The sequence below is a fragment of the Punica granatum genome, chromosome 5, assembly GCF_007655135.1.
Source record: "Punica granatum isolate Tunisia-2019 chromosome 5, ASM765513v2, whole genome shotgun sequence".
Lineage (NCBI taxonomy): Eukaryota > Viridiplantae > Streptophyta > Magnoliopsida > Myrtales > Lythraceae > Punica > Punica granatum.
This window is the reverse complement of record NC_045131.1, coordinates 28,774,643-28,787,790: the sequence shown is the minus strand read 5'-3', so window position 1 is coordinate 28,787,790 and position 13,148 is coordinate 28,774,643. Positions and strand designations below refer to the sequence as shown.

At 38.9% G+C, this 13,148-nt stretch overlaps 2 protein-coding genes across 2 annotated transcripts; one reads left to right on the top strand and one right to left on the bottom strand.

Annotated features, from left to right (window-relative positions):
- Positions 1-1,737: 1,737 nt before the first annotated feature.
- Positions 1,738-9,846, top strand: LOC116209142 (BTB/POZ domain-containing protein At3g22104-like). The gene is made up of 4 exons (XM_031542697.1): positions 1,738-1,852; positions 8,008-8,084; positions 8,206-9,321; positions 9,409-9,846. Exons 1-4 carry the CDS (start codon positions 1,738-1,740, stop codon positions 9,751-9,753), a joined length of 1,653 nt encoding a protein of 550 aa, XP_031398557.1. The 3' UTR covers positions 9,754-9,846.
- Positions 9,847-12,505: 2,659 nt separating this feature from the next.
- Positions 12,506-13,148, bottom strand: LOC116209141 (pentatricopeptide repeat-containing protein At3g13150-like). The gene is made up of 2 exons (XM_031542696.1): positions 12,819-13,148; positions 12,506-12,742 (listed from the first exon to the last, which is right to left on the bottom strand). The coding sequence occupies exons 1-2, from the start codon at positions 13,146-13,148 to the stop codon at positions 12,506-12,508; spliced, it is 567 nt and encodes a 188-aa protein (XP_031398556.1).

The following is a 13,148-nucleotide window of genomic DNA, read 5'->3' as shown; positions in this document are numbered from 1 at the left end:
AGAATTACATCGTAATTGCAACGACATATCAGCCTACGATCTAAAGCAAACGCAGGAGCAGCCCGCATGCTCTATTGGCACAGTGAGACTATGTCAGCGTACAAGAGAGGCGCCGCAGAAAAATCCTATTCTACTCGATTGAGGCTTTTTTATATGAACTTGATTTTTACTGGTGATAACTCTATTTTTTGGCCTTAATTTGTACGTTTAATTGGGAATTTACAAGAGGTAATAGTAAGTGGTCCTACATTAACGAAGGGTTGTCAATCATATTATTAGGATGCCAGACATAACTTTAAGTTGGAATCCAACCTTTCTCCAATCTGAAGAAAGAGTGACAGACTTTCCATTTTATCCATGCCATCAAATATACGGAAGTCTCAACCTTGATGATACTAACATTTATCAAAAAGGGATTAGCACAGTGGGCACGCCTTCACATGTAATTAAGAAATTTCAAATTCAATACTCATTATGAGACTACTCTTACTTCTTTATTAGTTTAAACAGTTTGGTTATTATTCTCCTTAAGTAAGGTCTTGGATTTGAGTATTGTGAATAGAAAAAATCCATGAGCTTTAGTGCTTTAGTGTGCCGATCCAGTTCGAATTGGATTAGTTGGGACCCGGTGAGCTTTCGAATACAGGGTATACATCGAAAAAAAAAGTCTATCAAATTACGAACTGGTCTGGTAATTTTGAATGATATAAAAATCAAAATTCGTTTTCTCCTTCTTAAAATTGACAATATGACATGAGAAATTTCCCGGAACAATACATTGTATAGAACTCAAAGAACGAAGACAAAACAAAATATCATCCTCGTCCTACCCTTCTTTTGTGTGTGTGGGGCCGTGAAAAGAGTAAAATTTCTCATTTTGCCATGAAACATCTAATCGATGAGTTCTATGATGACGTTTGCTTAAAACTTTTTGTTATAACGTGATTGGATGGTCTTTTTACAACGGAAGGGAATAGATGTACTGATTGGCTAGTAAATTATGCGCTCTCGCTTTCTCTCTACATTCATAGTTTGAGTAGCTACCTGTCTAGGCTTGATATCTTGTTATTGGTTATATCGTAGGGACATCGTACCTCACTTTTGTGTTATACTTGATCATTTTATTTAATGTAATTGGGCCTTGGCCTCGTAATTCATGAAAAAAAATCCTAATAGCTATTATGAAGGCATCGATAATCCCATAATTAAAATTGAATCCGGATGTTCTTGACTATTCCTATCTCTTTGGGGCCCGTGCAAACAATATCTGCTTAAATATAAGTACGAGGTTCCTGTTGCTCCCGTAATACACTATCTTATGTATGTAATAATAATATCAGAGATTTACAACTGAATTTCTTTGCTTCAAATACCTTTATAGCATTACTAACGCGAGTTAACTTAAGTGGTTTGCCGTTTATTTCACTTAATCAAGACCTCGGATTTGAGTCATTGGTGAATGCAGAAAATCCATACTGGGAGAGTTTTACCCTTTAGTGGGCAGACCCGACTCGACTGGATTAGTCGGGGCCTAATTGAATTTCAAAATACTAGGGTTTACACAAAAAAAAAACCGTTGCAATGTAATTTATTTTGAAGGATCGTGACAGCATATTTCTGGCATTCGAGATGGATGAGCGAAAGGGCCAAACTAGAGCTAAAAGACAACATAAGTAAGTTCGAGTTAGCACATTATTTGAGAAGGAAATCAAGGAAACCCTAGAAAGACTGGCCTTGATGGAGATGAAAGAGGAGAAGAGTAACGGTGATAGCATGACGGAAAAGCAAGATCCCTACACCACCGGATTGCGCTTCAGGCTCCTCTGGCAGTATGGCCTCGAAGTTTCACGAGGTAAATATGAGTGTGTGTACATATTCTTTTTTTTCAAATTTCTCTCTCCACTTAAATACAATTAGATTACCCCCATCACCTTGTTGATTATAATTAATGTAAGTAAACTCAGTTGTATTTAGGAGCTTCAAAGACGAAGATGGTGGATTCAAGTTTGGATGTACAAAAGGGGTGACAGAGCTAATGGAGGCATCACATTTAGGCAGAGAAGACGAAGCCATACTAGAGGAAGCCAGAATTTTCTCTACGGAAACGCTCAAGAAGATTTAAAATAATTCTGTTAACAATGATGGCGGTATTATTGAAGAAGTCCCTGATAATAATCAAGCAGTCCGTCATGCACTGGAGTTGCCGTTGCATTGGCGGGTTGAGTGGATTGATGCAAGATGGCAAATCCAAGCATATGAGGAGGACAACGTTAGGGACTGAACTGCAGTTTGGTCGAGCTAGCTAAGATCCACTTCAATGCTGTTCAAGCTAACCCCCAGAAGGCTCTCAAGGAACTCTCCAGGTAGATAGAGATCAATTCCACATAAGAAACACTTACATAATTAAGCCTAGCTGACGGTTATATATTGTTTGTAACGCAGTCAATTAGGTGGTGGGGGGATTTAAGGCTCGTTGGACACTTGAACCAGGGATCGGCTGGTCGAATGTTTCCTCTGTGCTGTAGGGCTAGCCCATGAGCCGCAATACAGATCCTTCTGAAAATCTCTCACGAAAGTCATCATCTTTGTTCTTGTGCTAGACGATGTGTAGGATATTTATGATTCATTTGAGGAGTTAGAATAATGATTCACTACCGCTGTTGATAGGTTCGCCTCGTGAACTCTACATGAATGAAGCTATGCATATTTATGAAAACTCTAATATGTAAGACCCAAAAAAAAAAAAGAACAATTATATATTCGTTCATTTAATTACTGAAATGGAATTTTAGGGAAATGCAACACCTGCCCAAGTGCATGAAGCTTTGCTTCCAAGTCCTTCATGATGTTACCTATGAAATTGCTTATCAAATTGGCGCACAGAGGGAATGGATCCAAGTCTTACAACATCTAAGAAAATTGGTATTTCTAGAAAAGGCCCATTTTACCCTCTATAGCAAAAAGACAAAAAAAAATAAAATATATATATCCACTGTTGATTGATCAATTGTTGAAGTAATTTTTTTCCCTTTTCTTTTGGGTCAAATTGCAGTTTAGGGAGATTTCTGCAAATCATTACTCGTGGAAGCAAAGGGGTTCAGCTTGGGTTACACTCCATCACTGGAAGAGTATTCAGAGAATGCATGGGTTAGCTCTTCGGGTCCTCTGATTCTGACCCATTCCATAATCTTTCATGCCATGAAAAAGTAGACGGGGCAAAGGACTTACTGGAGACGAACAAGGATCTCGTGTACAATTCATCCCTCGTAATTCGACTCTGCAACGATTTAGGAACCTCAGAGTTACTATTCTTACTAATCGGCATTTTCCAGAATTTCCTATAGACCTCTTTTTCTCATCCCTTTCCCTTCTAGCTAGACAGTGAATTATATACTTGGCTTCTAAGAAATGGGTTAAGTACCACTTTTTCTTCGCTTATCACATAGCATACCGATGATCAATATGGTACAGTTTTCAAGAATAATTGTGTAAAACGTCCTAATGTTTGGTTTCAATTGTAAATAAATTCAAAAACTTCAATTGCTACACGAAAGACTTGTTGTTCTAATGTTTTGTTTATCTGGGACTGTGTTAATCCTCGATCAATCTCTTTTACCACTTCTCGTGACATATCAACAATACAGGACAGTACAATGTGCAAACTCTGAATCTCTCTAAATTAACTATTGCACGTTATTAATATTGTATCGATTGTATAAATAATTCATGGGGATCTCGAATTTATAGAAAAGGAATCTAGGCACTGGACTTTGATATTGACCTCCATGGAAGCCAGGGTCGTCGAAACTGACCAGTCTGAATTATTTAAATATCCAAACTTGATCTGCAAGGGTTAGGGGATTACAAATGGTATCTGAGAGTTCCATTTTGATTTTTGAAACCATAATTTTTTTTTTCTTGTAGTAATTGAAACGTTGGAAAAACTTTTTAGTTCGCTTAAAGTTCTCAGAATTTCTTTTGCAACTTTCTCATGTTTTTTTATGTATGTACCGAGTTAATTAATTAAGCTCTATTTCTATAAAATTGCACATTGATGGAGAGTTGAATACATGCTGGCTGAAAGAGACAGGGGAGATGCTCCTTCCTCAATCTTATGCAACGTGTGAGTAGAGAATATTTCGGAGGAGGAAGCTTCGAAGCACATAAGAGGGTTGATAGTTGACGCATGGAAGAACATCAAAGAAGATCCATAGGCTTGCAAATTTCTGATCAGTCTCTTCAGTCACTTATCAGTCTCAGTTCCAACATGGTGCCTGTTTTCCGCATGATTTACCAGTATGGGGATGGATTTAGCATCCAAGACAGTGACATTGGCCGGCAGATCCTGTCATCCCTAATCGAACCGTTTGCTTTGGATGGATTAATCAGCCATATAGATTGATATAGCGCTACTTAGTTTGCTCTCCCATTCGTCAATTGGAATTGTAATAAGTGCTGGCAAAATTACAGCGGAAGTCCGAAAACTACGTGAAATTTTGAAGTTCAGTTCTAAATGTATAAGCTTTGCTCAAGCAATCCTAAACATCTACTTTGTGTCACATTCTTAGTCCAAAACCTGTGGAGTGTTAATCAGGTACATATTGCCGCAACAATTCCTTCTTTGCCTAAGCAACTATCAATTTCCCGCAGCGACATGCCTTTTTTGCCGCAGCAACCAGCCCCTTTGCCACCGCAATGTGTCCGCATCAGCTTAATTTGTCACCTGTTTAAGACTCCGCTAGGCTCCATTAGGTTCTTGGACTAAAATTATGTGTTGGAGTAAACGTTTATGACTTGTTGAGACAAATCGATAGTGCAATTCAATTTTTTGCATAATTTTTTACAACTTCTAGTGCGATGTAGCCACTCCTTATCTATTTTAGATCCAAAGCAAGCGCAGGAGCAGCCTAGATGCTCCAGCACAAGTACTGTAGACTACGTTGGCGAATATTAGGGGTACTGTAAATAACCTGAACCGAGCCTGAATCTAGGAGGCTCAAGCTCGGCTTGTTTATTTGCTCCTGAGCTCGGGCTCAATTGAGCTTAAATATCCGAGCTCAAGCTTGATTTGTTTAACAAGCAGAAGGCTCGGGCTGGGGCTCCATAAGGCTCGCCCTAGTGAAGTAGAAAAGCTTTGGCTCATATAGGCATGGTTGAGCTCAAGCTCGTATAGACTGAAAAAAAAAAGAAAAAAAGAAATTCAATTATTATAATATTAAATGGGACAACACTTATCCTTATGGACCTTATATTGTATGGTTTGGTTAGGGCGTGGTGTGTTTTGCTTTGTCACTTGTGTTTATTTTCATTTTGTTTGGTGACCTTATAATAGTTTGCAGTATGTCTGCTTTGAATATAATGGATGACTCTTCAGTCATCCATTCTTTTTCAAAAGATGTCTCTTCAGGCATTTATTTATTTGTAACAAATACCTCGTAGGCATTGTTCATTTGTAATGGCTGCCTCCTGAGGTAGCTTTTTTGCCGTTGTATTATCTGATGGTCCATTAGGCAACTCTATGTATATTATGCTTGATTTTCAATAAAAAGTTATTGTTGATAAAAAAAATTATATGAGCCTATATATATATATATATATATATTAAAAAAAGGCTTGTTTAAGTTCATGAGTTTGTTGAGTTGAATATTATTGAGCTTGACTTGACACGCTCAACTGGCGGGTTCTAGCTCAGACTTGATAAGTTCAAGCTGAATTCGAGCTTTCATCAAGCTGAGCTCGAACCATTTGCAAATAATCTCGTCTCACTTGCACCCCCATTTGCAGTGCTAGATGGGCGGCGCCTACATACAAATTCTGCTCCTCTCGATTGAACCTTTTAATCTGAACTAGATTCTCACAAATAATGAGCCTGTTTCTTGGCCTACATTTCTATGTTTAATTCGGTAATTACAGGAAATAATGGTACGTAGCCATATGTTAGTGAGGGATTGCCAGTCATATTGTAGGGCAGACATAAGCTGGGATTCAAACTTGCCCCACTCTAAAGGAAGAGTTCGGACTTTCTGATCAGCTCGGTCGACTCGGGCCAAAATAATAAGTTCATATTTGTTAGACTTTGTTGACTCCATTTCATTCCTCTGCATTAAAGTCTCAAGCAAGATGCTTTGCGATTTATTTTCAGTCGGACCACAGTTTTATTGAGCGGCCGAAGTACTGTTTGTTTTGCGTAATTGGTTTTCAGAATGTGTGGTATCGAACAGGTCAATTGTTTTAGTACCTAGCCCTCCCCAAAGGCCATAAACTAGTTTAATTTCGAATTGAAGTTAACCCCATTGAGTTATTGCTACCGTTATATAAATTAAATAGGCTGCCTCCACCGACGAACTTGGACCTTATTTGAGCTAAAATTGTCCAGTTAGCCCATTCATAAATTTCCAGCCAAAATGGTCTGAAACTGAAAGTAATGTGATTATAAATTGCAAACTCTAATTAATTACAATGATCAATACGACTGAGTTTTGGTTCATTGTTTATGCTCGTGCAGCCAGTCGAGTGAACATCAGATCGGGGTCCGGTTACAAGAACAGGTTAGACTCTATAGTACAGACTGTAAGGATGAACCATGCGAATGACCTACTAGACCAAGACGAACCGAATGTGTAAATTTACACGCACTAAGTACATGGATAAAATTTCCCTAAGACTACAGATTTAAGACAATCCCGGGACACGGGACATTAAGGGCACAAATGTTGGTAGCTATGCTAATAAAGAGCAGGGGGACTACGTCATTGTTACTACAGCAATCGGACGGGGACGTGGGCAACCATTTCTCAAGATATGCAGATATTTGGCAGTAGCCAGCATAATTGGTCGATTTTCGTTATATAGGTCGGTTTTTCCTTAATATACAACACGTGAGTTTTCAATCATCAAATTTGTCAAGATCAATTCACAATGATTGACTAATTACAGTAATATTTCCTTATGTCTTGAAGTCAGCTCCTTCTTTCCAGAGTCGTCCATCGCCGAAGAACGGGAGAGAACTCAGAACTTTTGTTCCATAATAAAGATTTTTTTTCTATTTTCTCTTCCATGGTGGGATTTGATGGGAAAGCTTCCATTAACTGGTAAGCTTCCCGAAGTCAAAACCCCCTATAAGACGTTGGCGCCATAAGTAACGGGGAAAAGGTAAAATTTGGTCAATCAATAAGATGGGCTCTACTCCTCCAATTATCCTTTGATGAAAAAGTTCTCAGTAATATATATAAGGTATCCTACTCTATTGGCAGAACCTAATCCTGATCGAGCGTCGATTTGGTCTTAGCCAGATTGTTGACCGTACCATTTTAATGTAGAATAATAGATTTTCGTTAGGTAATCGTCAAATCAATAGTTCTTGTGAAGTAAACTACAATGTGATAAGTTCTATCTGGCATCCATTAGTTAGCATTCAGACGGTCCAACTTACTAGAGCGGATTCCTAACAGAATTCCACATGAGTAAGATCCACGAAGAATCCCTAGTCTTTAAACTGGTATACATAAAATGAATACACCTCCTCTAACCGACTACTGCCTATAAGAAAAAAGAAGGAAAAATGCTCCGCAGAAACCCGAATTTTGTTATGTCAAGCACAAGAAAGTGTGAAAATCAGAGGGAACGAATCCCTGTACTGCATAGCCATAATCGTATGGATCACAAATGGGTTCCATTCCGATCGGCTCTATCGATCAGACCATACTAAGCACATGAACTCGAAGAAAGTACTTGGCTAAGTGCTTTATTTTGGAATCGAAAGGGCTTCCCCAGCATCAGATTTGCTCATTTCCAAATGATATATGTAATCCGTGCCTCTGTTTTAAATTAGGCCTTATCTCTGCTTCTTATTCCCTCCTCTGTCTCTCTTCTAACGCCCACTGTCAGCTTGGCATATAATATTCCCATCTTGCCCGAACCAAAACCTCAGATTCATCTCTCTCTCTCTCTCTGTAACTTCTTCAATGGAGCTTTAAATTAGTTGGGCATTTCTGTTGGCTTTGGCAGCAATGGAGGGATTGGGAAGCAGCTGCTGCGTCCTTGAAGTAGATGTCAATGGCCAAGAAACTTTCCTGGTGGACATGGTAAAAAGTCGAATCTTTCCTTTTATTTCGTACTTTCACCATTTCCAAGTGCTTCTGGAATGACTTTCGGAGTCCTCCTAGCGTAGCTGAGCGTCCATTTCTGTTCCCGACCGATTCGCAGGAAGTCGTCTCGTCTTTCTCGGGGAGATTTGCTAGATTGTTCGGTGCGAAATCTATGAGAAACTCCGGGAAAGTAAAGGTGATATTCCATGATTTCCCAGGAGAAGCGGAAGGCTTCGAGCTGATGTCCATTTTCTGCTACAACAATGGGAAAGTTCGCATTACTCCCGATAACGTAGTTTTACTAAACTTGGTTGCCCACTACATGCAAATGGAAGACGATGAGACGAGCTGTATGACGCCGAACTTAGTACATCAGACAGAAACTTCTCTCAGAGGAATCAGCTACTGGTCTTGGTCCGAGCTCTCGTCGGCTCTGAAGCAGTGCCAAGATTTGTTCCCTGCGACTGATTCCTCGTTTGTTAGCCGGAAAATCACAGAGTCCATCGCAGAGAGGCTTAGTTTGCCTAACATTGCGGCTTCATGTACTTCGTCCTCGGACAGCTCGAGCTACCGACTCTCTATCGACACACGAAGCACCGAGAGTAGAAGAACTGATTGTCTGGGTTCGAAGAGCTGGTGGTTTGAGGACCTTGTGATCCTGAATGTTGATTGGATCAAGAGGATTGTCAAAATGATGCTTTCCGAGGAATTCAATCACGCTGTGATCACTCGGTTCCTAATCTACTACCAGAAATCGAGATTTGTCGGGGCCACTCCATTCCAGAAATGCGGAATCATAGAATCTATTATCGACCTGTTACCGTTGTTGGACCAGAGCTCTCTTTCTTGGAAGTGTCTATCTGAGGTTTTTCGGGTGGGTTCAGGATTAAACATCAGGACAAGCCATAGAATACTGTTGGAGAGACTAATGGGTTCAAGGCTCGATCAAGCCTCTCCGGATCATCTTCTATTTCCTTCTCCAAGTGGAAAACGTTATGCTTATGATGTAGATCTGGTTGTTCGTCTCATCGAGGCCTTTTTGGGCGAAGGACGCTCTTCATTATCCCCGGATCGACTGATTAAGGTCGGCCATTTATTGGACTCCTTCTTAGTGGAAGTCGCGTCCGATGTTGACCTAAAGCCTTTGAAGTTCGAATCTTTAGTCACCATCCTGCCTGATGCAGCCAGAAAATTGCAGGATCTGCTTTATCAGTCCATAGACTTGTATTTTGAGGTACTATGGACTTTTTGGGGTAATTTATGCCCTCGCTATTTTTTTTCCGATGATTAGTAGTAATTAATATAGACTATTATTACACAGGTCCACAATCATTTAACTGAAGAACAAAAGCTGGGAATATACAGAGTACTGAACCATGAGAAGCTCTCTGCGGCAGCTAGAAAGCATTTTGCAGAAAACACGAACTTCCCCTCGGACTTCAGAGCAAATGCGCTGCAACTCTTCAACAAATCCTCGTATTACGGCTTGAAAGCTAGAAAATATGAGCAGGCCACCGGAGCTCACTTGCAAGGACTCCATCGGAGGATTCTGGAGCTAGAGAAACTATACAAGATTATGCAGACCCAGATGGCAAATCTGGTGAAACCGCAGAAAATGAGCGGTCATAGTTGTGATTCGTATTTGCCAAAACTATGTTCATCTTAGGATTTCGTTGCTTTCTATTAAATCCCTTTTATTCTTTCTCTTTTGGGACTACAGTCTTGTGTAAAATTTTGGGTTAATTCATCCCAATGACCAGTTTTAGCTTCTCTATAATTTCACACAGTGGATGAAATTCGCAGCTGCATCAATTTAGACTTCACGACCTCAATGTCTTAAACAGAGAAATACAAATAATGTGGCTTCTTAAGACTTTGAGGCCCACAGTCTCCGTGAACACCACCCAGCAAGATCACTGAACAAGTCAGTTTAGCCACATAAACTGGCCACCCTTCTGTTCCATATCTCGTCAACAAAAGTAGAAATCTATGAAGACATCATTAAATACGCATCATCATTGCTTTTTGCGTAGGATTTATAGTGACGGATGGTCGTGTGTCTCCAGATTTGCTTACCTATAGTTTTTTTTTTTTCCTTTGACGACTGTATATTTTTTGGGGCGACTCGACCATAGATCTTTTACTAAGGAAGTGTCGCCCCTTAACCATGGAGCAAATCTAATTTTAAATTCTGTTTAGATAACAAGATGAAAACAATTTTTTGAGTAAATCTACTTTTTTTAATGGGGAAGTACAGCCGTTTTTGTGTGGAAATTGCGAAGACAAGAAGAGGGAAAGATTACTAAAATTGAAGAGAGGGACAATTTCTAGGTCAAATTTGTCTAATTGGATATCTCGAGAGGACTGGGAGCATCTCTGTCCTTTCTGCATATTACGAGAAATGGCTCATTAATGTAGCAAATGAGAAAATCAATGGATGTTTCTAAAGAATATTCGTGCAAGTAAATTACCAAAGATTGGACCATTAAGGGTCTCATTACATTACAAACATATAAAGACAAAATAGAGTTTCTAACATCGAAGTCTTTTGGACTTACGTGCAAGTTTTGCTGATTTTGTGGCTTCATGAAAGTGAGATTAATTTTTTAATGGGATTGACCAAAAATTTATATGAGTGACATAACTGGAATCAAAATGTTCTTCGCTGAACGTGAGCCTGTTCACCCATAAACCGATGGGGAAAATTGATTCCATTAGGGTTCAATTCCTTTCATTCGTGATTTTGATTTTCGTTGAGACCTGGTGCAACAACCGAAGTGAACCACAGCATGGATCTTTTATTGGTTAAGAAAAGCCGATTTGAGATAATACATCAGTCTAGCAGACAACACAATCATAATCATATATCGGAATTGCAGTCGAAAATCCAAAGCCCGTGAGAATTAGTCATGAAACACAACTACAACCACGAAAGGAACATCCTTTAGGTTTGGTTTTGAGGTACCATTTGATTTTTGTGGTACTTCAGTCGAGAAAATGGAACAAAAATCATGCACACCGCTACACTTTACCCTGCTTCCATCAAATTTTGTTCTTTGTAAGAGAGAGAGAGAGAGAGAGAGGGATATTGAGAGTGATTTTGAATAGCCATAATATATATATATATATATATATATATTACGCTTTCTGCTAGTTGTCTCATATATTTTGGATAAGTATTATGTCATATAGTTACAAATTATTGAAATTATAAATTTGAGCTTAAATAATTAATCATCACATGCATGTAAAAAAATTCGTTTAATTAATAAATTATAACTTCGAGAATTACTATAAGATATTATATATAAATTTCATGGGGTCAAGTGAGCCATTAATGCAAATCTTAGAAGATAGTAAGAACAGAGTGACATCTATACTCGATGTCTCCATAGACAGACATCATCGGTATATGACATTGAAGCTTTGTTAGTTGAAATTAGCACAGACATCAATTTTTGCCAGTTTTCGGAATCTGGATTTTCATTAATTAACTAACGTACGTGAAAACTTACTACCCTAAAAAAAAAGTGGAAACTTACAAGAAAAAAAAATGGTTTCTATTAATGACGACAAGATTAGTTATTTTGAACCTTCTTCATCCGCATTCATGCTGCTAGTAAATGTTTAATAACGGAATACTAACCTTTAGACTATCTCTTGTAACGATTGGGGTCCTATTGGCTTTGTTTTGAATAGGAGTAATGTTTGATTGGCCTCCTTTTTAAACAATTCTCCGGTTGCACCCCAATGAAAGGCTCATTGTTTGGAATTAGATGACAATATCGTTTTTGAAGTCTCATTGTTTGGAATGACGTACTTAATTGGATATCTATACTACATATAAAAGTATGACAATTTTTTTTTTTTTTTCAATATTCCAAAAATGCTCCTATACCCTCGTGATTTTTTTCGCATATTTTCGGCTCGTAACTTTTGGTTGCACATTTTCAATGTATATATATATATATATATATATATATATATAAACACCGACTCTTTCTATTTATTGCTCATTTTCGATGTTTTATTACCTCACATATCTCTCAACTGAGTTAGCCCTTCATCCATGTATGTTTGTTCTATTATTATTGGGAAAAGTATACATTTAGTTCTGTATGTTTACTTACTTTTCTGTTTTTGTCATTTTTCTATTTTTTTTTATCGTTTTCATCCTCTAGCTTGCATTGCTTTTCTATTTTAATCCTTCGGTCGACTTTTCCGTTAAATGTGCTGAGTTGGATTACCTTAATTGCCACGTAAGTGACACATCATCAATATTCTATTTCCTTACTTCGAACCAACTCCTCAGCTAACCCCACCTTCGACTGTCGGAGAAGATTGTCGACCACTGATTGAACCATTTCTGAACTAACCCGAAATGGCTTATTCATCATGTGAGCGTAAAGCTCATAAGCCTATTCAAGATCACCCTGCTTGCGGAAGAACGAAATAAGCGTAGACATAGTCATCCAATCAGGGGAGCAATCCCTCTCCACGAGTTTCCGGTACCATCTCTTGGTTTCCTCTGCATCTCCCTTCTTGCGGAAAGCAGAGATAATGGCATTGTAGCAGTACGTGTCGATGACATTATCCTTCTCCATGTCAGAAAGCAATTGAATGGCATCGGTTAGTTTGTCATTATATACCATTGCCTGCAGTCTTATATGGTAAGCGATAAGAGTACGGGGAGACATTCTTGCTCTCCATCAGATCCCATATACAATCTACTTCCCCAAAGCAGCCACTCTTATAGTACGTGTTAAGAAGCGAAATGACCGTAACACAATTGGGCTCTAACCCATTCTCGGAGATCTCATCGATCATAGAAAGGGCACCATCAATGGATCCCATCCTGCAGTAAGTGCTTATAATGGTGTTGTAACTGACCAAATCCGGCTTCAGTGATAGCTTCACAAGCAAGTCCCGAAAGAGATGTTTGACCTCATCGAACCACTTTGATTCGATGTAGGCCTGTAACATGGAGTTGAGGGACCTGGCTGTACAACGGTAGCTCATTGCAGGCATTTCGTTGAACGGCTTCCGCGCATGATCAAACAT